The sequence below is a fragment of the Solea senegalensis genome, linkage group LG10, assembly GCF_019176455.1.
Source record: "Solea senegalensis isolate Sse05_10M linkage group LG10, IFAPA_SoseM_1, whole genome shotgun sequence".
Lineage (NCBI taxonomy): Eukaryota > Metazoa > Chordata > Actinopteri > Pleuronectiformes > Soleidae > Solea > Solea senegalensis.
In genome coordinates this window covers 7727065-7751451 of record NC_058030.1, presented here as the reverse complement: position 1 = coordinate 7751451, position 24387 = coordinate 7727065, and the positions used below count along the sequence as shown (strand labels likewise).

Genomic DNA, 24387 nt, shown 5'->3' with positions numbered 1-24387 from the left:
CCTCATGCTGGTGATGATACTACTCTGTCTGAAGTATGTAATGATGTGATGATTTGGGCTGTAAAGTTCATGCAATTGCACTGTTTATTGTGTTAGTTGTTTATTTCTTGTTATTAAATATATATATAATATATTTATTATATATATATATATTAAAGTTTTTTTTAAATGTGCATGACGCTGAATTAACCTGTTAGAGCTTTGGTTCTCAAAAGTTTTATATTAAGTACCACCTGAGAAAATATTGAACTCACAAAGTAATGCCGTAATCGCCAATGTTAAAATACAGTGGTGTGAATAGGTCGAGCCAAGTCAGCTACGGACTTTTCACAGGAGGCAGATTTATGTAGAAATGTACACTTGCTCTATCGCTTTCAATTCATGATCACCAGAGGACAAGTCCTGGTGAGTCAAGACATTCATGTCCCTGATATGTATTACAACAACTTATGTGACTTATTTTTCTTCCATCTGAAACCTGGTGGGTTAGGGTTAGGATCTGGTACCTGGTGTTTGTGCTAATTCTCAAATGTTATGATATGAAAATGGTGAACATTGTAAACATGCATGACAGTGTTTCAAAATAGATGTATTAACTCCTGTTCTCATCAGACAATCCTGAGAGATTCAATTTTCAGTTTTTCTTAGAATGAAACAGTACTGAATAAAAACCCAATAAAACAACAGACTCACTTACTCCTTCTTGGTCCTCTCCAGATGGACGGTAAAAGGGAAGATTTGTCCTGTTCCTGCAGGGTAGCCAGATGATGACCAGTAGATGGGAGGAAAGTGTGATCAGTGAGCAGGAGCTGGAGAAGAAACCAGTGTGTTTACGTCTTTTTAGTATGAAAAGTCAACAAGGGACAGAAACAACATCCCCATTTTGATCTGATAAATATTTGGCTACTATCCTCGGGGTTGGGTGCATCCACTCTGGCTTTGTTATGGCTCATTAGCTTTTACTGCCAGACTAGATTGATTTCATTTTCCCTTTGATAAACTTGGGGGAAAAAGCAAAATAAATACATGAATAAAGGTAGTATTTTATTACCAAAATACTAACACAAGCTACCTAGCTTAGTCACCAGCTCGGGTAAAGGTCTTCCTCGAACATTTATCACATATATGACATTTTTAGCATTAAAATGACAACTGTGCTCGGTTGAGCGGCTAACGTTCTGTGTACGATTTCGCTAACGTTAGCATAGCAACTTTGCTAACAACAGAAACCCAGTGACAGCATTCAATAAGACAGAGGTTCACCACTGAAAAAGACCAGCGAATAAATATTAATATTAGAACATTAATAAGTTAATAACCCTGTTTCACTTACAAAACAATGAACATTTAAATCCAAGTCAGCAGGTTCCTTTACTGACAGACTGTGGTAGCTTGGTTCAGTGTGTGGGTGTGACGATGACGGTGGGCGAATCAACAGCTTACATCTAGTTTTAGGGTTTTGAGTAAAAAGTTAATATTATTATAACAGACTTCAGAGTTTTAAAGACACTGCAAAAACTGGCAGTAAATAATAATGAGATACTTGATACTTGATACTCAAAATGATGACTTGCTCAGTCATCATTTTGAGAGTGTCCCATAATTATGAGATAAGTCATAATTATGAGATACTTAATCATAATAACGAGATGCTAAGTCATAATTTTGAGATACTTTGTCCGAATTATGACTTATTATCGCACAATTATGGACTTACTAATACATATTACTTTATTAAGTAGCAGAAATGGGCTTCCATACAGTATAATGTACTCTACTTATTCTACTTATTCCACATATTTTTAATTTGCTGTGAAGGTAGATTGATATTAAATATTAGATTACATATTAAGAAATAACAATTGTCAATAGCAATTCTTGAAAAGTACACAAACAGTTTGTTTTTTTGGCTGGTTTGATGAACATGCAACCGTGTTGTACTGAATATTGTTGTCCTGCAGGGGGAGCCAGAGCTCTTTTCCTGTCTTCACTCTTGAACCTCAGTGGTTTTGAGATGATGTGTTTGACAAATTTTAGCACATATTACCTTCTTTACTCCTTAGGTAACACAAACAGTTGCAAATTCTTCTCAAGTATGATTCAATTACATTGATTTTCATGCACATTCCACAATGTCAGTGGCTGAAGTGGTTGAGCATGTGTACCTAATAAATTGGCCAATGACGGTATAACATGAAGTTTTAAGCTTGTGTGACATGATGTCCTGTGTGAGCTTGAGAAACAACGTGGTTTCTTCTAGTCCAAGAGAAAAGAAAACTTCATCCTTACATAACATTTAACACTAAAAATCCAGCCTTGTAACCACAGAACATTGTGTTGTTTCTCTTCTATAATTACGTTATTAAACGTTATTGTTTGTTTCTGTGTTGACTTCAGTGTTGTCTTTAAAAGCACAGCATTCAGCTACAACCTTAAAATGGACACACAAGAAAAGAGCAACAGTGATTTTTATGTGTTAGTTTAGTTGTATGTGTAGATTACTAATGGCAAGTGTTGTAGTGGTGGATTGTCAAAGTAAACCCCAAATGCTGGCGTCTGATGAAGATATGAAGAAAGGACTCCTCCCCTCTATATTTTCCACAGTTAGTTGGCTCTCTGTGTTTTCATCTTGTGCCTTCAGTCTCAGCAGCGACTGAAGCTTCATTCACATGGAGTCACACAAACACACCAGCCCACTGTAGTGATCCAGGGTCACTGAATGAATCATGAATGAATAATAGCTCGGAGGGGAGTTTTTACCATGTGTTCAGTCTCTGAGGCACAACTTCCTCTCGGGGAGTTTGTGTATAAAACACAGAGACAAACAAATCTCTTCTTGTATAATGTACCTAAAAGGGATACTTGAGTAAAAGTACAAGTATCTTAGCAGAAAATGACTGACTTTAAGCAGGAATAGACAACCTTATGATACTATCTATGAGGTGGAAAGTGTTGAATTGCATTTGTTACTGTAATTGATTAGGTATTGTGTGTACGTACTGTACTTCACTATGTTGTAAATCACATCTGTCACTGAGTAAAAAAGTGTTGGTTTGTATTTAATAGAAAATAAAGATAAAATAAAAATAAAAAAATCCCATAACCCGGAAACTTTGGCAATGAATGATGACGACATTATGTGTTCACATATTTTATTCTGTCAGCACTTTTTAATTTGTTTGCCTTTAACAATGAATGTAAACTTTGTGTCCCCTTGTCAAACAAGCTACTTTTTCTACTTTTTACTTTGAAATGTTTTCCTGATATTACTGACATATCTGTATCTCATGCTCACACAATACATTCTTGTGATACTGGCATTGTGTGTCTTCTTAAATATGACACATTACAGCACTGCGACGGTTGAAAAATATAACTCATTCTCTGTTACGGGGGAAAGTCCATAATAACTTGGTGGTGAAACACGCTCTGTGTGTCTGCATTCCTGAGCACAGTGAGATTTTATGTCACAGCATGTTTGACTTCATCTCACGTCACTCTCATCCATATGCAGGACCGGTCAGCATCAGCTGGTCCTTCAGTGGAATCCGGTTCACAGAGCGACAGAGCTGCTCTGATGAACGGCCTCACTGTTGTACGCGCTGTATGAATATTTCATGCCAGAGATCTAAATTCTGCTGTGACCTGCAGTCACGGCGGACGTGTTGGGCTCACAGACGGACTATATCTAAATATTATATGTTTATTCATATTAGTCTTGCAGTTTGAAAAGTGAAGCCCAGACAGTATGAAGGAAGCAGCCACCAGGGGGCGACTCCACTGGTTACAGAGAGAATAAGCTTATTTCTCACTTGTACCTGATGAGTTCAACTTTTCTTTAATAGCACACAATGTCAGTTTTGTAGGTCATTTTCCCATTCATCCATCTCGTTATCCTCCACATGAGGGTTGCTGTGCCAATCTCAGCTGACACCCTGGACAGACAAACAACCATCCACTCTCACACTCACAGTCAGTTTACAGTATCCAATTTCCCTAATCCCCAAATCTGCATGTTTTTGGATTGTGAGAGGAAACCCCTCGTCGCAGGTGAATTTCCAGTTGCAAAACGTTATCATGGCGCCACTCAAATTGCGAATCTCGAGGCTTCAAAAACGGGAGTTCTGTGGAGTTGCAAATATCATACTTATTTTGCATTAGCCATTAATGTTCTATCTGTGCCTATAAGGCGTATGTATAGTGGGAAAATGAGCTGCTGAGAAAGAAAACATTCAAACATTCAGACTGCTCACTAACAGCCTGCTCCAACCCGGCCCAGTTTGGCTCGGCACAGTCATCATCCTGCCTGCATTATCTGCTCTGTCGGATGGAAAGTGTGGACAAGGGGGTGGGGATGAAAGCTTAATTGTCCTGATTCTCTTCCTTTGTTGGGGATTGTAGCAACATTTCTAGGTCACCGGCTGTGACTGAACACCCCACTGCCTAAACTGATGCTTCACTATGAGAATAACACCCCTTTGTGTGTGCCCCTCCTCATCCCCTCATCCTCTCCTCCCCATATTTTCACTCTGCACTATCGAGAGGAATGCAATTAGAAATCAGCTCCCGGCAACAACACCAACAAAAACCACGCGGCGATCAACAAACCGATTCCAGCTTGTGTTTTAAAAATGCAGACACTGTTTGTTTCTTTAACCTGAGTTTTGGACGCTGCATCTAAAGGCCTCTGATGATGGTTTCAGTCATAAAACATTACATTTGAATAAATTCCTAGGTCTTTTCACTGAATAATAAAAACGGGAGGCAGATGATCCACTGTGATGATGAAGGAAGAGCAAGAAGCCTTTGACCGTAAAGCTCTGCGAGACATCGCATGCTTACATGCTCAGGCTGCTGGGCACGAAAGGTAAAAGAAATGAATCCTCTAGGAACCATCGTACCATCCACTATCTACCACTTTATCCTTCATATAAGGGTATAAGGGTGCTAATCCCAGCTGACATAGGGCAAAAGTTGGGGTCACACCCAGGAGAGGTCACCAGTCCATCACAGGGCCACATAGAGACAAACAGCCGTTCACTCTCACGTGACAATTAAGAGTATCCAATTTACCTAATCCACAAATCTGCATGTTGAGAAACCCCACCCAAACTACATGCAGAAAGTCCCTTGTTCCGACGGGGCTGTGAACCGCGTGGCCCCTACTTATCATATTAACCTAGCGTTTACTGTACAGTAACAAAGCGATTCAACTGCTTCAAACCCAAACAAGAAAGAATCACTTAATGACACTCAATCATCCTCAGTGTTTGTCAAACGTACCCATGGTTCCTCCACCTCATGTCCTGAAACAGTTTAAAAACAAACATCAGAGGGAGGACATATTGATTTATTGATTTATTGCGGGACCGTTTTTAAACCTGCTTCAGATAAACATGAGAAAGTGACACTTGATTTGACTTGTTGATGCCTCCAGGTAAAGTGCAGCTCGTAACTTCATGTTTTGTGACTCTTTGTGGGTTTTTGTTTTGTCTTTGCAGACAGAAGTTACATTACCTGCATCATCCGCACAATCCTAGGACGACCGGCTTTCGTTTCCTTCGTAACCTGGCTACTGTCCACCAATCAGGGGCCGGTGATTCCAGCACTCCCAGGATGTCCTCTCATCCCAGAAAACAGCCCTGGGAGCAGTTAGGAGAAGGTCAGTGAGCAGCTTGTTTAGCAGCAGAGCCTCAGTGTACCCGCCACCCCATTGTTTCTGAATGAATGGGGCTGTCTAATTACTGGAGCAGGGACTGGGGCCGCCAGCCTCGGTCACAAAAGACTTGGACGCACACGTTTGATGCCAGAGAGCAAATCAAAGCCAAAAGGACGATTAAGGACGAATGCAGTTTCCTTACAAAGAAACCTCTCTGGGCGATTCTGCTCTGAATACAATTGGACGAGAACATTGTCGTTAACCAAGTGTGTGAAAGGCATTTTTAAATCTCAGATGATGGGTAGAATTCATATGAAAACAAATATACAACAATCTAGAGTAAGAATATTGTTCATTAGAGGCATCACATTTGGAGCGATGAAATAAAAACTACAGTTAATAATATTAAACAATATTTAACGGTGCAGATTTGATGTATAATTATTACCTTGGCTTTTGTCTGTGAGCAGACAAAGGGGCGGGGTCCTGTATGGCCCAAGGAAGAAATGATTAGATTGTGGTTGTGATCCATGTACAAATCCTGATTCAGGATTTAAGGGTTAGGGTTCTAACTGTTAACCTTGAAGGACAGGAGACTCTATGACCCTGTGAGCACCCCCTGAGTGCTTTCTCTAATGTTAAAATATAAAACTTTTCAATTGTTGCATCAAATGATTGGACCAAAAAAAAACTCTGTCTCTGCTTTTAAAGACAATTCTTAATGACACTTGTTAATGTTTAACCAATAATTTGAGACTGTTTTTCTCCCTCTTCACAAGTGTTTTCTGGCACATTGAAAATAGGAATTTGTTCTGAATGTTTTGCCAGGTAAAAACAACAACAACCTTATTTTTAAGAGTGAGATTGGAGAGTTCTTTTATCCCCAAACGGAAGTTTGTGTCGCTTTGTAAACCGCTCACTCCCTCGCAAACCAAACTCCATACAGAAATTTGGCTATTTTACATTTTACAAGGCACACAGGAGTTGTTATTGTTCCACTGCTGCCTCCATCAGTGAGTTCAAATGTGTTATTTTGTGACTTCAGTGTTCGGATAGACCTACCTGACACAAACTTACCAAACAAAGCAGCAGCTTCTGTGTCGTCACAAGCTAAAAACAACTTTAGTGTGGCCTGACGGCTCGATAAAGAAACTTATTATATATTATATTAATTTTATTATATTATATTAAGATACTGTATAGATTCTCGTATAGAGAAATAGATTTTATTAGGCAAGCGTAATAAAAGTGGCTACAATCTTCAGGTCAGAACAACACACCTCAGTAAATCTGTAACATCACTTCTTTGCCTTGTTTACCAAACGTGCAGTAAACAGGGCAAAGCAGGGCAAGAGTGAGTGAGTGAGCCTCCATGTATGTGCTACTGTCGCACTGTTCACCATGGCAGCCAGCTGAGGAAAACTCCTCCTGTTGTCATGACAACAGGAGACAAAGACAATGGCACGCTGTGTTCTACCCTGGCTGGGCAGTGGCTTGCGTGATGACGGAAAAAAAAAAAGTGGGAAAGAGACGGAAACAGCCGAGTTGTGCGTGACACAGCAAATAAACGGTCACCAGAAGTGAAGTCGGGTTTTGTTCTCGTGCTTTTTTCTTTTTTGAGCAAAACAAAACCATAATAAATAATGTTGTTGCTTTGAGTTGCTGTCCTTAAGGGAGGGAGGTTGGATTGTGCATTGGACCGAGTGTAAGACGATGAACTGTAAAAAAAACAACAATGGCAGTTGTGTCCTCTGGACGACAGAGAGTCTTACTCTGCTCCTCGTCCTTGTTTGGGTTTCCTCCTCTTCTTCTACCACCGAGTATGATTTTCCCCAGAATAAAGTGCTTTGCCAAATTTGGTGTTTGATTTAAGGGGTTAAATTAAACCTAAATGGTCTTATTGTCTCGAGTTTCCCCTCAATTTACTTTCAGACCCAGATGAATTGGACACTCTAAATTGACCATGAGAGTGAATCTTCTTTTTTCTCTATGTGTCTCTGTGATGGACTGGCTACCTGTCCAGGGGGGGCCTTGCTTCGCCCTACGTCAGCTGGGATGACATGGACATAGGGCGACCCGCATGTGGAGGATAAAGCGGTGGAAGTAGAAGATGAGTAAGTGAGATGTCATGGTGGGAAATTTTGTTTTCAAATACTTTTTAATTGAAGTGACAAAACACTGTCACACTACAGACCGAGTGCAGTGCAGTTTCTGTGAAGAACAAAATACTCACACATACACACACACACACACACGTCAGCCTGACTCCCGACATCAGCTACGCTACACAGCATCTACAGACATTTTCAATATATTACTGTACATGCATTTACCATTTAACTCTTCAAAAATGCAAAATGCAACAACTAACGGTATTTCATGATATTCTGAATCGTTTCCTGGAAAGAACTCTAAGTGGATCAAAGTTTAAGTCGTACATTCCCATATAATCAATTCCAATTACTTGAAAGAATTTGTTTCAAACAAATAAATATTTTCTTGGCGAGCGACAGGTGTAAATTCAACACAACTAACTAAACTCTACAGGAAACACTACCTATTTTCCGAGGAAATGGTTGGGAATGACATCAAATAAAATAAAAATACAAAGTGGCAGATTCTGTAAAAAGAAACGTGAGTTAAAGAAATAAATGCTACGATTTAATACTGTGTTCTCTTCTATGTGAACTCTGTAAACAGTGAGAGGGCAGACAAGTTGTCTGTTCGTCTGTCAGCACAGACACTTTAAGTCCAGGAGTCTGATGGGGTCACGCCCACCAACCAATGTCCTAATAACATTAAAGGAAGCTCTGTTGACCTTTGACCTCAGCAATGTGTCCCCACAGTGGTATAGGCAGCGGAGGTGGAGGCTTCCTCACAGATGGTACTGAACGGCGACAGCTCCAGCTCAGTGGTTATGAGCTCGTTGTCGGCGTCGCCGGTGGCCGGGGACTGTGGCGGGCCGCACTCGTCGCAGCAGCAGCAGCAGCAGTCCAGGAAGGCTTTGGTAAACGGCTGGCACAGCGAGAACAGCAGCACCGGCGTCACCGCGGACTTACAGAAGAGCAGCAGCTGGCTGACCAGGTGAAGGATGTCCAGCGCTTTCCTGGGAACACTGGCTTCCATGTACGTGCTGAGGATGTTGCAGATGTTCTCCGGGATGATGCAGAAGCCGTAGAGGATGGCCAACACCACCACGGCGCAGTTCATCTGGCTCTCGAGCTGGATCTGCTTCTTGCTGCCACGGACGCAGGAGCGCTCGGCGCGGCGGATCTTGCGAGCCGTGAGCAGCGAGCTGCAGATGGTGAACAGCGTCGGGAGGCAGAAGTAGCAGCCGAAGTACCACCAGAGTCGAGCGCCGTCGTACGTGAGACCCAGGATGTACAGAGTGTCCGGGAGCTCGGTGGAGATTCGGACCACGCAGCGCTCGCACGGCGTCACGTCGGGCGGGTCGCCGTCCTCGGTCACCAGCTGACGTATCAGCAGCTCGGGTAGCGCGAGCAGCAAAGCGCCCAACCATATGACGGCGAGCTTGGCCGTGGTGGACGCCCAGTTCTCGATCATCTCATAATACATCTGCACGTTGGTGGCGGCCCGGAACCGATCGATGCACAGAGCGCACAGTGTGAAGGTCGTGACCCCAAGAGAAGCCACCTGGGGACAAAAGCAAACTCTGGTTACACTTGAAACACCAGGGGGAAAAGGTGCAAAAATGGCACTGCAACATAAAAGGGACATCAATAAAAGTAGAAGTAAAACAGTAAAAAAGTGACATAATAGAATTGTAAAATGGTAAAAACTACATAGAAGTGTCTGGGTTGACTATTTGTATCCTGGGGTGAAGGCCAAGGAGAAGAGGTGGGTCTTTAAAAGCTACACAACAACTTCTAAATCGCACCTTTAATGACTTGTTACTGTATGAAATATGTACACACTAAATGTCACAGAGGTCATGTAGTTCCTCGTCTGATAAGTAGCTCAGACTTAGTCAACACAGCCTTTGGTTTTCCGACGAGCAGAGGGCACAAACACTGGCATGTCCAGATGTGAACACATGTCATAGAAATTGCAGCCATGGTGTTGTGTCACATGATTCTGAACGCCTCCACTTTCCTGGTATTGGATTTGACTAAATTTCAGGATGTTTAATCTAAGGAACTGAAGAGCAGAGGTGACCGAGCCTTTGCGGTGGAAGTCCCTCAGCTTTGGAACAGCCTGCCCTGGTTCATCAGATCAGATGTGCCCACACTCTGAGATTTTTACATCTTCTTTAAAAACCTATTTTTTAAAACGTTACTTTTCTTTTACTACATTTCCTAAACTAGGGAAATCACTCAGAGAGAGCAAACTTCCTTCAAGGCCACAGTTTCACCACTGGTGTTTCCTGCAGCTTCGTGTTCACATTCACAACAATACGAAGGATAAATTATCATAAACTTTATTGCATCTACACCTTGGGACAATCTCGCCTCGAGTAAAAAGCAGAAACTATAAATCTTATCAAGCGTAAAATGTTATCTCATCACATGATCTCCCTCTGAGCTGAATGCACTCATCAGACCTGTTTTCCACACGTCACTCGTGCAGTGAGACATGATCCACAGAGGTCCTCTCACCTCCAGGTACGGGACGATCCTGCAGGAGAACTCTCCCAGCAGCCAGTTCTTCGTCAGCTCGTGAAACACCACGAGCGGCAGACAGAAGAAGATAATGACGAAATCCCAGAGCGCGAGGTTGGCCAGCAGCGAGTTGGAGATGCTCCTCATGTAGTAGTTGTGACACACGATGCACATGACCGACACGTTCCCGATGATGCCCACAGTGAAGATGACGATGGCGAGGATCATGACCGCGTACGCGCCGTAGGACTCCGCGGTGACCGGGAAGAACGGATTCTTCACCTGCTTGCGTCTGGTGCGCGTGTTTCCCGGCACGAACGGCGTGGTATCGGGGAAGTCCGGCAGAGAATATTCCTCCTCATAGTCGCTGGTGTTGACGGCGAATTGCGCGGCCTTTTGCGCCTGTGCCATGGCCGTTGGCAGAGGCTGTGACGCGGACGCGGCTCCTTCCTGCAGCGGCTCACTGCGCTTCAGTCTGTTGGGTTTTGCGCTGCGTCTTTGTCGCTGCTTGTCCGCGGGGATGCAGGCGGACCCATGCGGGGTTTGGTGAGGAACCTCTCCAGGAATGCACCCACCTCTCCGCGGCTCTGTGCGTAAGGCTTCCCCTGCGGATACATGTCGTGTGCGCTCGGCGTTACTTTTACGCACAGCGCGGCGGGGAATCTCTGACACTAGCAGTTTAGACGACAACCGATTTACAGTTTCCACCCACGAGGCTTGCGTGTTCACGCCGCGCGTCCCCACACTGTCCTCTCCACTATCCGTGCGCCATTCCCGGCTCTGCGCATTCCTTTCAGCGGCGGAGGACTCGTAATGAGGACTGAAAGTCGTCTTTGTTTTCTGCCAGTCGAGTTGACTCGCGACGGCCTCGCTACACAGCCACAAACACAGTAACGTCACGGGTGGAGTTGGCATAGTGTTGTTCCGTCTAACCCGTGAGATAAAACCGAGTGACCCTAAATGAACAGTCCATGTCTGACCTCTCCACAGTATCCTTCACAGGCAGTTCAGTTTGCCTCCGCGCAAACAGCTTTCACCAGGTCTTTGCTCGCGTAAAACTAGCGAACCTGTCGGGTTCAGGTGGGTCCCGGGGCGGCTCCAGTCTGGAGACATCACCGAAGAGAGAACACCCAGAGCGGAAAAACGTAAACAGATGTTCAGAGGGTTGTAGAGCTGGATCTCAGGCGAGGCGCTGTCCACCTCCGTCAGAGAAAGTTTGCGCTCATCACACTTGAGCGCTCAAAGGCCTCGGCTAAGCAAAGATCTGACCGAAGGAGACGCGGATCATCCGAGAGACATGGGAGGACCCGAGGGAGGGAGCGGTAGGAGGGAGGAGGAGGAGAAGAAGAAGGAGGAGGAGGGCTGGTAGAGGAAGAGGCCAGTCATCAGCTTATTCTGATCTGATAATAAATTGTAGAAATAACATCAACTACAACCTGAAAGATCCACTGACGTTTTGGGGGTTTAATGTGTAAAATGTTTCAATTGAAACGTTAAAAATGTGAGAGTGAAAGATTTTTCCAGATCTCTGTGTGTGTGCTCAACAGGAGAGAAAATAAACAACCCTTTTTTAAGGTTTTGACCTCAAAATCGTACAACCATTGTATAGTACAACCTTTAAATAACCTAAAGTGAGTTTCCTTTACTACAGAAGTTCTAGTTTTAGTTCCTGCATGACATGTTTTATTCCCATGCTGTACATAAACACAGGAAAAGTGATTTTACACTTATCTCATTAAACAAAAACCTTAAAATGAACATCCAGCTTGTCAGAAAAAGTTAAAAAAAACTTTATAAAAAAACCTGGTTAATGTTAAGTGGACTTACATCTCTGGACAACAGTAAATAAAAGTGTCTCTTTCCTCCATTGAACAGAGGGAATGTTCAAATCACTATTCTTTCACAACCAGTGAAAAGTCAGTGTAAAGAGAGGCATTAAGCAGTCTTGTCTGCCACCTAGTGCACAGTCTGATTACGACATCATCCCTCTCCTAATGCTCTCACGTCATAAAAATAAACCATAAAAGACATTGAAATGTAACAGTGTCAACACTTCAGAGGAGTGTCTGTCATTTGCCATCACTTGGGGTCACTGGGTTGTACATATTTTGTCCACCAGTATCTTATGACCATAATTGGACCATCTGGAATTATTTTGATTTTATGGCTTATTCAACATTACTGTGTGTTTTGAGGAATAAAGGGCAAAACAAGGGCTTTTTATTTTTCAAGTTTATAACAAAATAGCAACTCTGACATGAACAAATAATTTCACGTTTACAATTTGAACTTTGAACTATTTTGGATACGTACAAAAAATGTTGTCAGTCCTGGACTTTTAGTTTTCAAGTTTCTGCCTGTTTTTATTTTGTGTGGTACTCCCTAGGAGTGTTTCTGGTCCTGGGGACCCACTGCCTTGCATGTTTTAGATGTTTCCCTGCTCCAACACATCTGACTCAAATAAATGGGTCCATTACCAGGATTTCTGCAGAGCTTGGTGATGAGCTACTTGAATCAGGTGTGTATATGGGCGCAAAGCTCTATTTCTCTGCTTTCCGGTAGTTTTTCAATGTTCTAGATATCACAAATGGTCTAGGAGTTACGGTAAAGAGATGGACGCATGCCGAATCATGTCGGCAACAACATGATAGTCATAAGAGGGACACCTTATGCCAAGTCCTGGCACAAAGGAATGAACAGCTGGTCACTTTGGGAGACTTGTTTAAGGAAATAAGTGAACATTAAGTACAAGTCTTAGTATTCTGTACCCGGTTAAGCGATAACACACTGTCTTTCAGTTGCTCAGCAGATGGCAGTACAGCTCCATCAATGTGGATCAGTTCAGGGATGTTAGTTCTTGAAATTATTCGAGCACACAGCTTGTACAGAAAGCATTATCTTGCATTTCTTGCAGTATTAATTTATTCACAGTTATTTTGTCTTACACAATAAATAAGCGCGCACACACACACACGCACACACACAAAGGTAGAGACAGTTTCCTATACAGGACACTGGTTTACCACAGTGGCATCAGTTGCTTCAGACAGGCTCAGACTGGGTGGAGGAGGCTCTGGTGGCGGTGGTGTGGCAGATCTGGTAGCAGGTTTGGTTCAGTCCATCATCGTCCTCTCCAAGATACGCAGTCAGACACACGTTGAGCCATGGACGCTTCCCTGAGGACAATAACAGAAGAGCAAGCAAACCCACAATTTAAATAGATTACTTGACACACACACACGTCAGCTCCAGCTCAACACAAAGTGGCAGCCCACCATGATGTCACCAACTGGTTTATGAACTTAACTGTTCTGTTAAGAAATTCTGCAGCTGTAAACAACTCTTGAGTAACAAATAACCTGGCTTTACAATTGTCAGACACTTCTGCTGCTGGGCTTTTTTGTGGGTTTTACACTTACAATCCACATGTGATTGTTTTAGTGCAATACCTGCGTTGCCTCCTGGTGGACAGAGGGCATCCATAGTTTGTTGGATGCGTCTCTGAGCCTCCTGATCGACTGCCGCATCCTCAGCTGACACGCCGAAGAACAGCTCCTGATGACGGATGCCAAACAAGGAAAACAGACGACCAACAAGAGTTGGGTGTTAATTAAAATGAAACAAGACTGATTTTGAATGCAGCCTATTCTGTCTGGTGCCCATATTGCAGGAACTCATCAGCATTTATTCCTCCTTTGCTTCTTCTTTTCATTCAAGTTGATGCAACTCAACACACTGTAGACAATATGGTAATATGGTAATATTTTTTTGGTAAACGTTCAAACATCGGACATGCTTTTTTCTTCTCATCTCGATCCACTTCAGAGCGAAGCAGGGACGTTTGATGTAATGTGAAACTCACAGCGTCTCTCCACAGAAAGACGTCCAGCGTGCCTGTGGCGTCCTGCAGCTCGAGCTTCATCAGCAGGATGAACTGCAGCAGCTGGACACCAAGAGCTGCAGACCAGAAAACCACAGATATTAACGATGTGTGATTTGTTTTCCGGGGAAAAAGCCGCAGCGATAACAGACCTCACATCAGCTGGGAGCTGTCGGGAACCTTTACAAACCTGCTGAATAGGGGAAAAAGTAAAAGGACACAAACTGAGTCACTAACATCTGTGTCTTGGATCCTGCAGATACTTAATGAGCTGTGTCTGTTAAACTTAATCCTTCAGACACAGAGTGTTAATGTCTCGGGCTTGCACTCAACAAGCATTTTTATTACCTATTAACCACAGGAGACACAAACTGTCCAACACAATTTACCATGACGTCTTACTGTACATTTGCTGTTGATGAATTCATCAAAAATATCAGTTGAAAACACAACAGTGACATATGAGTTTAAATGTGGGACACCAATCATATCATTTATTACATTCAAGAAAAATGGGAGCTTGAGGCCAATGTGATAATGACAGAGTGAAGAGTGGGAGAAAAGCCTCTTAACAAAGAGTTGAGACGGGGGAGAGAACTTGATTGGAAGATTAAGGAAAGGTATTTTAGAACACCGGGAGTGTCTTTGCCATTATGCTGAAGGGGTTGTGGGATGATCGGTGATCGCATGCATATTTTATGGGATTGTCCAAAACTACAGACATTTTTGGATACGATTAAAAGGGAAATAAAAGTTATTTTAAATGTTGAGTTGCCTTTAAAACCCACACATTTGGATGTATTCCACAAGGTTTACTTTATAGTGATAATTTACATGTATCCAAAGAGTTCTGGACTAATAGGCTTAAACGGGTGCACTTGATGGAAGAATGTTTCTGCAGAGATGGACACCAGTCACCACTATATCTGGCTGAATAGACAATAACACACATCACCATCTACTTTTATTCTATTATTATATTAGTATTAGTATTATTCTCTCCCACTGCTTCCTCACTTGTTTTCTTTCTGGCTTGGGTGAACACTTGGCAAAGTCAAATGAGCTCTGTTGTCCGTTGTCAAGGAATCATAAAAATAAAAACATTGGGCTGCTTCTGGGTGTCCTACAACTCCACGCTTTCCTGTTAAAAGCCCAGAGGTTCAAAGCAGACTTTGTCTCACCTTCTGCAATGACCTTCTCATCGATCACCTCCGCTCCGTCAGTGCGCGGCTCCCTCACTGCCGCCTCAGAACACTGCTTACACCTGAAGTGCAGAAAACCAAAGAGCGCGTGAATGATGCTACGGATCTCCGTAGGATGTGATTTAGCGCTTACAAATCAAAAGAATACACAGAAGAATAATCACCATAATAGTTACTGTAGCAAACCTACACAGAGAGAATATGTTTGACTGCCAACCTTAACTATTTCCTCTGCAGAGAAGAATTCTTTGTCACTATCTGACAAATCTACAATGACCTAAGTTGACATGACTTTCATAGGAAATGTGAGACAAAGTACGACTCCTCTGAAACATGAACTACTGTTAGTAAAAGTGGATTTGGGCACAGTTTAAATTCACCTGTTAAATGAGCCTAGATAAACTCTTGTCTTACACTTTTTCTCGGTTTATATACTGGGGCATGAATGTACACGCCAATTAAATATTTATACTATTACCAGATATTATTTTGAATTATGAATCCTTTCTAAAAGCAGGTCCTATTTAAAACCCGTCTACCAGCATCTGAGACACAGCATCATATACACCAGACAAATCCGGAACAAACATTTACAGTAAGCTTTTTTTCTCTCTCACTTTAATGGCATGCAAAAATGTTTTGATGTGTTTTCATCAGCGTGAGAAGACCTGACGGTGGTGTAGATGTATAAAAAGCCTGTCCTCGGCTGATAACCGTCTCTGTTGGAAGCTTATTTGCTTCTCTCACTACAACTGTGGACTCCACATTTCAGGTTTGAACATCCTGCCTCAGTGGCTGATCTACTGAGACAACATACATTAGCCCATCTGCTCAATCCAAATATAAACTTATCTCACAGACGTCAGTACCACGTGTTCTGTGAGCTGCTGTCGTGAAGCACTTAGTGTTATGTTGTTGTTTTTTGAGAAGTTACCATATTTAGATGAGCTGGGGGTGGATCTTATGTTGTGCTTTTCGACTACAGATCCACCAACATCAATCAGAGAGTGCCCAGGTGCCAATAGACACATTTTCAACTCTTGGGAGATTATTCTGTGGAGCTTTTGTTTACTGTATTGCTTAAAAATCCTCTTCACAAGCCGATTGTAACCAATTAATGAATGCACTGCAAACCCCGATGGTCATTCAAGAGATTACAACCCACTATCAGTCATAATCAGTAAGACTGAGCAGAAAACCAGTTGGGCGACTGACATAGCTTCTTGCTCATCATTTGTTTACGCGTGAAAAAACAATCAAACATTGTTTTCATGAAGTTGGTCTCTGACCCGTAGTATCGCTTCCTGCCCCTGAAGAGGAACGGTGCAGACAGGTCAAGCAGAGCCAGGTGGCTGTCTGACGATCTCACAGGGACGATGTTCTGGTAACCAGCCGCCAGGCGACGCGTTTCCTCCAGCGTTGAACCTGCAAAACACAACAAAGTCACCACCTGTCTGACGTGGATAGCAGCCCTCATACATGTTTATATTTTACCCATGAGGAAGACAAGCTCTTTGGTTTTCCCCTCACTCATGAGCTGGGTGGACAGGTGAATGCTCAAAGCTCGGTTTGGGGACCCTGAAGAATCTCTGGGGACATTCACACGCCCAGAGAACAACCACGGTGGAGGAGCACAGGAGCCCGAGTCCCTGCATGCCTCAGAAAACAGACCTGCAACCAGTTCATCATCGGGGACGTCCAGCCTGCCAGTGTGAGGTGAGATTTTACAACCAGAGAGAAATCAGATATTTGACTTCATGACCCAGAGAGACATTTATTATGCTTCCTCCACGGACAAATATCTACAGATGAATCTAAGAGGTCACAAGTCTGAGAGTAGACAAGCACAGAATGAATCATTTGTCTCCATGTTTATAGTCATTGTGAAACTGTATTTGCATTCACAAAAAATCTGCAGAATTGTGTTTAACTTCAGGGTTTGGTTGCTCTGAATATAAACACCGACTGCCATGGGTTTACAGCACATGTAAATGTGTTTAAACCAGTTTAAAACTACTTATTATAATGGCTGCATGAGCAAATTAAGAGTAACACTGTGACATTAGCTGACTTGGTGTGTGTGTGTCTTCATGTGAGCTTACAGGGATGAACACTTGCTACAGTAGAGTTTCAGAACCTGGTGGAGTCTTCGAGGCTTGTAGGATCTCAGCTGGACTCTGACGTGGTGAATCTGACCTGGGTTGCATCGCTTTACCTCGGACAGCTTCACAGGGCGAATGTCGTGATCGCAGCTCCTCTCTGACCACAACGACAACAACATAAACAAAAAAGACACACAGACAATTCAGTTCACTGCTCATAAACTTAAAATATGTACAGTATATACACATATATATACTGTATATACATATATATATATACACATACACATATATATACATACATATACATATACTGCTTAACAAATGAATTAGACCACCAACCAAAGCCACAGCTGCCCTAAATTAACCATGCCCTTAATTATTGTAATTATCCAAATATTTTTTTATGCTTCTGTAATGATGGATACACCAGTATGTACAAGCACTTTCACTAAAATGATATTTTTAATGCTAAAATATAATTATTATTGATATTCATGTATTTTCAAGTTTACGGATTCACAAAACCCCACAGAAAAAAATAGCACATTACTTGATTAAGATGGCAAATTATAGTTATTTACTTTCCTGAAAAGAATAATTAGTTTCAGCAGTTGAATGTTAGGCTTGATTAATTTCTCACTTCTTAGAAAAGAAGCCCAGTGAGCCGTCTCAAATTTGAGTATAAAAAGGTGAACTCAGTTTGTTATTTGCCAAATAAATAACAGTCACATTTTCAGTTAAATGGGGTTCATCTACTTTAGTGTTGTACATTAAATACATTTTAAATTGGCAAACCAAGTGTCAATCAAATGACAATCAAAAAAAAATTGAGACAGAACTAGATTTCTGCACCTCCTCCAGATTCTATTTACAGCCCTGGGGAAATCAGGCCTGTGATAGGAGACTGACCAATGTTCTGTTCCACCAAGCAGCAGCAGCATGTGGGAAAAAAAGTAATTATTCCACAACAAAACACGCGTCATTATCTTATCAGTGGAGCTTCTCAGTGATGGAGAGATGCCCCGGGTCGTTTGTTGAGTATGAAGCATTTGTGTCTGTTCATTTTAAATTTGATGGGAGGGGCTCATGACAGAGAGCATCCATCCCAAAGCAGAGTTCAATTGTTCTGCAGAGAAAACTTAATGAGTTATAATTGTAATTTTGTCTGTTGTGCCACCATTTTCGTTTTTTTGTATTTGGTTGTTTTTTTTCTCAGTAGTAGCTGATGTTTAAGATTATACTTAAGCTGATTAGTGTTCCTGGAATAAGGCATATTTAAAATTCCCTGACACTGATCCACATTTCATCAGTTTTAACCAAACGTTCCTGCATTCCTGGAAATCCAAAAGTCACAGAGAAACAAAACTTAGTAGCAGGAAGCACACAGATAAAATATAAGTGCAGTTTACAACCAGTGCATTAAAGTACACAGACTATTGACGAGTCTGCAGAGTAGGTGGTGACTTCAAATATAAATCTGAGGCAAGAGAAAAAGACATTAAGTGATACTTGGGGAGCAGCTGCGGTGCCGTGTTTCATACCTGTGCCGGTATCCGCTGTGTCCTCATCTGAAAACACAAACAGAGACTATCAAGGACTGAACCAGACAGAGACTTACAAATCAATGGCAATAGTAGCGTGGGCCATTAATTAAACTGAGTAATGTTACAAACAGAGGGGGAAAAAAACAGGGTATGTAATCCAACAAAAGTTATAATTTACTGCATCTTCACCCACACTGCAGTCACAGTAAATTAAGTTTCTGTATTCTGAAGCAGCGCTTTCTACTATTGTTTTGCCATTGGGACATACAGTATAGTATGTTTTGTACAAAGATACTCTTGCTGACTCTGGCATCTTACATTTGAAGTAGTTTTAAAAAGATCACCTTAAGGAAACTGTGCCCTAAATGTTGCGTCCACTCCGAGTTAAACAAGGCACATTAGGCCTGCAGGACTGAACACAGAGCTTTTCTTCTAGCGTGGGTGAGTTTTTAAAGCTGCAGCCGTTTGTCCCTCAGGTCATGGTCAAACTTTGGACTGCGTTGCATCCCCAGTGAAGCGTGGGCTTTTAGAAGACTCAGCTAATGGAGACAGTTCCCTGCAGATTCAGAACAGCCATCCTTTATTCCACCCATCTAACCACCCATGCATCCATCAGTGGAGAGACTATTGTGATTGAGAAGTAAGAATTTTCTTTATATCTGCTGCTGGCAAAGATGTTTTTCTTTTCATCAAACACTTGCAGACGGCACCACTCTGCTCTTCAAATCAAAAATATTTAGATTTATATTTACTATGGTACTGAAAAGCCGACACTTGCACTTACACAGTGGTAAGTGGTAACACAAAGCAGTTTGTTACCATGGCAGTGTGCTGTCATTTCTCTTCTGACAAAATTGTTTCATACCCAGATACTCTGGTGGTGTGCTCCAGACCTCCAACAGCTCTGAGTCGCTCAGTGCGTCCTCTGCGAACATCTCAAGGGATCTATAGTACGTGAAGAAAAGGAGCTCATGTCATAGCAGCACCGCACATTCTGCACATAAACACAGTTAACCGTCTATTTAAATGTCACCTACAAAAGACCAAAGCTTGTGTCAAGCTAAGTTGGTCTTAAACCGGGATTTAATCATGAATTATGTATTTTTACTCAAAACATCACCCCTGAAACATACTGCTCAACATTTTTAAACTTGCACATATAAATCTACATATGATGTTCAAGAATAGCTGCATTCACTTTATTCCCATAAATAGCCATCCCCAGGTTGTAAAAAGTCTATGAGGAAAATTAGGCTACTTCTCACTCGATTTATAACGTCAGTTAACAGTTTCATGTCGTCTTCGGTACAGCATGATGTCTATTTTGCAAATTAGGGACCCATTTAGACTCACACGGACAATAAAGCATGGCATGTACTGTATATGGGCATGTACACCCAACAAAAAGGCTGTACCATAGCATAGTTCCAAAGCTCAGTAGTTTCCTACTGCAACTTTATTTCTAATAAGGCAAATTGGTCACTTTAAATTGACCGTAGTGTGAGAGTGAATGGTTGTTTGTCTCTATGTGGCCATGTGAGGGACTGACGACCTGTCCAGTGTGTGAGCCTGCCTTTCGCCCTATGTTGGCTGGGAATGGCACAGTGCCCCCCTGCAGCCCTCATGTGGAGGATAAAGCGGTAGAAGATCAGTAAGTGAACTTTATTTCTAGCCTTGGTATAAGTTCCCCGTCTCTTCCTGTACCTCTTCAGCTCCTGCACGTCCGGGCTGTTTTCTGGAAGAACCCGGATCCCCCTGCCATATGTCGTCCCACCGTGAAGGTGAAAGGCCAGGTGATCCACCTCTACTGACTGGCTGCTGGTGAGGCCAGGTACTTTACTGGAACCCGGAATCGCTCGCAAGTTGTAGATTCTCAGAAAGTCTCCAGGCTGACGTGACAAGAGAGAGAAAAGAATAGAAGTATCGACAGAGATAAAAACCTATCGTGGAGTACAAATTACATGATAAAAACAAAACATAACTTAATGGCAAAAACAGGTTAAAGCTCATGCAGTGTATTTACAATATAATGGAGTGCACAAAGAAACAGCTTTTCAGCAACCCGGAAGGACAAAGCTCTCTCATCCAGTCTACACAGCTGCCATGCAAGGTGCCAGCAGCCTTCAGCAACAACATGTGGCTCAGCGTCAAAGCTCACAGATCCTGACGTGGCCCACATTAATCGCAGGTTGGACCTCTAACCCTGCGATTAATGGAGCACCTGCTCTGCTCCATCAGCCACAGCTGCCTCCACACTCAGACAAAACAGATACATTTTGCATTTGGCTCAGAGTTTTTCCACTGAGGGAAGAGTTGAAATGTTAGGAAATAGGAGGGGAAAAAACATTCTGATTTAGTGCGACATTCTAAATTGTGTATGTGATTCAGCGAGTATCTGACAGGCAGAGAGAGAAATCTTGATGTACTGTATAAAAATCTGAATTCATTTTAAACAGAAAAATTGAATATAGAAAAAACATAAAAAAGACATTTTTTATGAAAGAAAAAGAAGCAACATGAAGACCATTTTGCTCCCAGGTCCACTTAACTGACACGAAATATCCAAAAGCTCCATCACACTGAACAAGTCCTGATATTTTCTTGCTCACTCAGTCACCATCATAAGGATTTGTGAATCAGCAGATGGCGCTGTTGTGCCAAACTCACCGTCAGTGTGGCCGATTCAGAAGCTGCTCAAAGAACTTGTTCAGAGGGTTTGTCATTTCTGTTTTTCCCCCCCTCTGTAAGCTTGGTCACGACGAGCCTGCAGTCAACAGGAATCTGTTCTCACTCTCCTCCTTAGAAAACGCTTCATCGATCAAGTGTCAGACAGATATACTCTGTGTAAAGGCTTCAGTGACTCGACTAAACAGTTTTATACGTTAGGGTTGAGTTAATATGAGACCCAGATAAACATGTATAAAAGGATGTTTAACTGCATTATGTCTTGGAAGGAGAAGAATGTCACAGGAAGTGAATTCTCGACAAAAGATGTGGCCTTTTTAAAATCCATTTCTCCGAGTGGAACTTGAGTTCATGTCGAGGTGGATTAGTAGCTAATCTCCTGAGGCCTCTGCTGCTCTTGAAGTCCACATAAAGAGATGAACCGGTAGGAATAGAGAGCCGCCAGCACTCCAGTGAAAGCTTTTTATGATCTGGAATTATCCATTTATCTAGAATAATTCCCACATAACTCATTGTTACCATAAAATGACTGAGAGGAGAGGTTCTGCTATTTATGTGGGTTTTGAAGTGTGGAAAAAGAAGAAGAATTAAATATTGTCTAGATTGACGCTTTACAACTTCAACCCAACATTAAAGTTGAGTGCTCAGTGTTAGTGTCAGTGCTGGATGTGTAAAATGAATCTCAAATCTTAAAAAACTATATCAGTTTAAATGATTCAGCACGAGTGAAGCAACAGAAGAGCGTCACAGATGGGCAGTCATCAACCTCATGTGACTTGTAAGTGTGATATTAAAGGAATAACATGTCAAAACGTGTTCAAACTTGAGCTTTGGAAAAAGTGACAGCCCATCAATATTACTTGCCTTCCATTACGTTAAATTATTGCATTATTACAAGGAGAGAAGAAACACTGTGTTTCCATTTAGTCCCCTTCATCTTTAGCAGCACTATGTACATGTGGAAAAATCTGTAATCTGTAATTCTCACTGAGGCAGGGAGCACACACTATGAGAACAATGTGTTTGTTTGCAGAATGGCAGACTGTGCCTCGATTTATTTGGTCTCTCTAGAGCTGAATGTTTAGTGGAATAAGACGGGAGAAATCAACTGTAAGCTCTCGCGTGTCTGGCTGTTTCCTCTGAGCTACATGAGAGTTTAGCTGGATTTACCACTGTTTGTGTTTGGATACCCAGGTGGACAGAAAACTGAGAGAGTGACTAATGCTGGAAGAGTGGAGGAAAACACCAGAGGGCAGCGGCGTTGGTTCTGGCCAGGTGTGATTACAGTGAGCAGACATTCAGCTGTGAGACATAGCACAAGGTTTAGACCAGAACATGACTCATCTAACCACAGGACCAAGACCCCATAGGTCCAAAATTATAGTTGCTCCCTGAATAGATTTTTGTAAATGAGGTGCAGTCCTTATAACAGACCTTATTTCCACTTGCTATTTGTGTTATTTGCATAACAACAACCAGGAGGACTGATTTTTTTTTTTTCCTATGTTATTCATGCTTACACCTTGTAAAAAAAAAAGATGTGCAGTCTATAAAAAATTTACTAGAAGTACATCCTCTGCTGGAGACAGACTAAAACCAAACTGTTGTGGCTTAGTGAGAGAAAATCCCTGCACCAATGGTAGAAAGAGTGGGACCAGAAGTTGGTTTCTAGACTTCTGAATCCCTGTTCATGTCTCAGTCAGTCAAATAGAATATAGAATATCTTTAATTGTCATTGAAAAGTACAACGGAATTGAGGTTTAGTGTTAAGCTTAATCAGCCAATCAGAGGCTCCTGAGTGTTTCTGGTTACCAAGAAAAATCAGGAGGAAAAACTAAAACGACAAACAAAACATCAGTAGGACTGGACAATGTGGCGGGAAAAATGTATCAACATTGAAAATCATCTAATAAATGTCAGACAATCAAACAGATTTTTGCTCTTAACTAAAAATTGTAGACACTAAAATATTACCCAGTCCCATGTGAAACATGTCTGACACCGTAGCATGTTTCCCTCTGGTGATGGCAGCGACATTTATTTATTTATTTATTTTAATTTGGTCAGAGTAACGTGATTTATGCCAGTCATTCTGATTTTGTACCTGAACTAGAACAGGTCTGTTTAAGATTAAGGGCTACGAGGGCTAAACTGTCTTGTATTTTGTCACTTTAGCTCATGGACTATGCATTATATATACTTTTCGCTGCTGGTGGCAATTTTCTCAAAGCTCACCCTTAGAGTCTCAGATGTCAGTGTGCCCTTTGATGTATCAGCAGGTGGCCGAAAATTGTGTTATTCAGTCAGTCAGTCAGTCAGCCCTATCTCAGCTGCAACTGGTTCAAATGCACGAGCAGGTCTGCACACCGAGACTGGCCTCTCTTCACTGGTTATTAGATTAAGTCAAATAAAGAAAAAAACTTTTAAAATTTTTGGGTAGGGTAACAGAAATGTGAGACACGGATTAGCACAGCTTTTCCTTTGCGAGGAGGAAAAAAGCTCAGAATATCACTTCATGTACTGTAGCTTTCATTAGCAACCAACAGCAGGAGAATCCATGATGTTTCAGCTGACCTATCAGATCATTCAGCTGAAACAACTCTGGCTATAATGTCACATTATGACAATCAGCATAGGCAGGGGGCATTCAGGGACCGTAGGGACAGGCTCAAAGAGTTGCAGCAAGACATGGC

The 24387-nt window shown here is 42.1% G+C and overlaps 2 protein-coding genes across 7 annotated transcripts in view; both read right to left on the bottom strand.

Annotated features, from left to right (window-relative positions):
- Nucleotides 1-24387, bottom strand: part of LOC122776381 (receptor-type tyrosine-protein phosphatase zeta-like) — a 940026-nt gene that overhangs the window by 6479 nt on the left and 909160 nt on the right. The gene's annotated exons all lie outside the window — the stretch shown is intronic.
- pot1 (protection of telomeres 1 homolog) overlaps nucleotides 9251-24387 on the bottom strand; it is a 46638-nt gene continuing 31501 nt past the window's right edge. For 2 of the 3 annotated variants that reach the window (XM_044036913.1, XM_044036915.1), the window contains exons 11-20: nucleotides 20714-20898; nucleotides 19875-19954; nucleotides 19007-19033; nucleotides 17463-17619; nucleotides 16855-17063; nucleotides 16650-16785; nucleotides 15340-15422; nucleotides 14141-14235; nucleotides 13728-13833; nucleotides 13193-13454 (exon numbers count right to left, since the gene is read on the bottom strand). In XM_044036913.1, coding sequence (XP_043892848.1) covers nucleotides 13321-13454; nucleotides 13728-13833; nucleotides 14141-14235; nucleotides 15340-15422; nucleotides 16650-16785; nucleotides 16855-17063; nucleotides 17463-17619; nucleotides 19007-19033; nucleotides 19875-19954; nucleotides 20714-20898 — 1212 coding nt within the window. In that variant the 3' untranslated portion in view covers nucleotides 13193-13320. Of the gene's footprint in view, nucleotides 9314-13192; nucleotides 13455-13727; nucleotides 13834-14140; nucleotides 14236-15339; nucleotides 15423-16649; nucleotides 16786-16854; nucleotides 17064-17462; nucleotides 17620-19006; nucleotides 19034-19874; nucleotides 19955-20713; nucleotides 20899-24387 lie in introns of those variants that run through there. The other variant, XM_044036914.1, reaches the window with a different exon arrangement.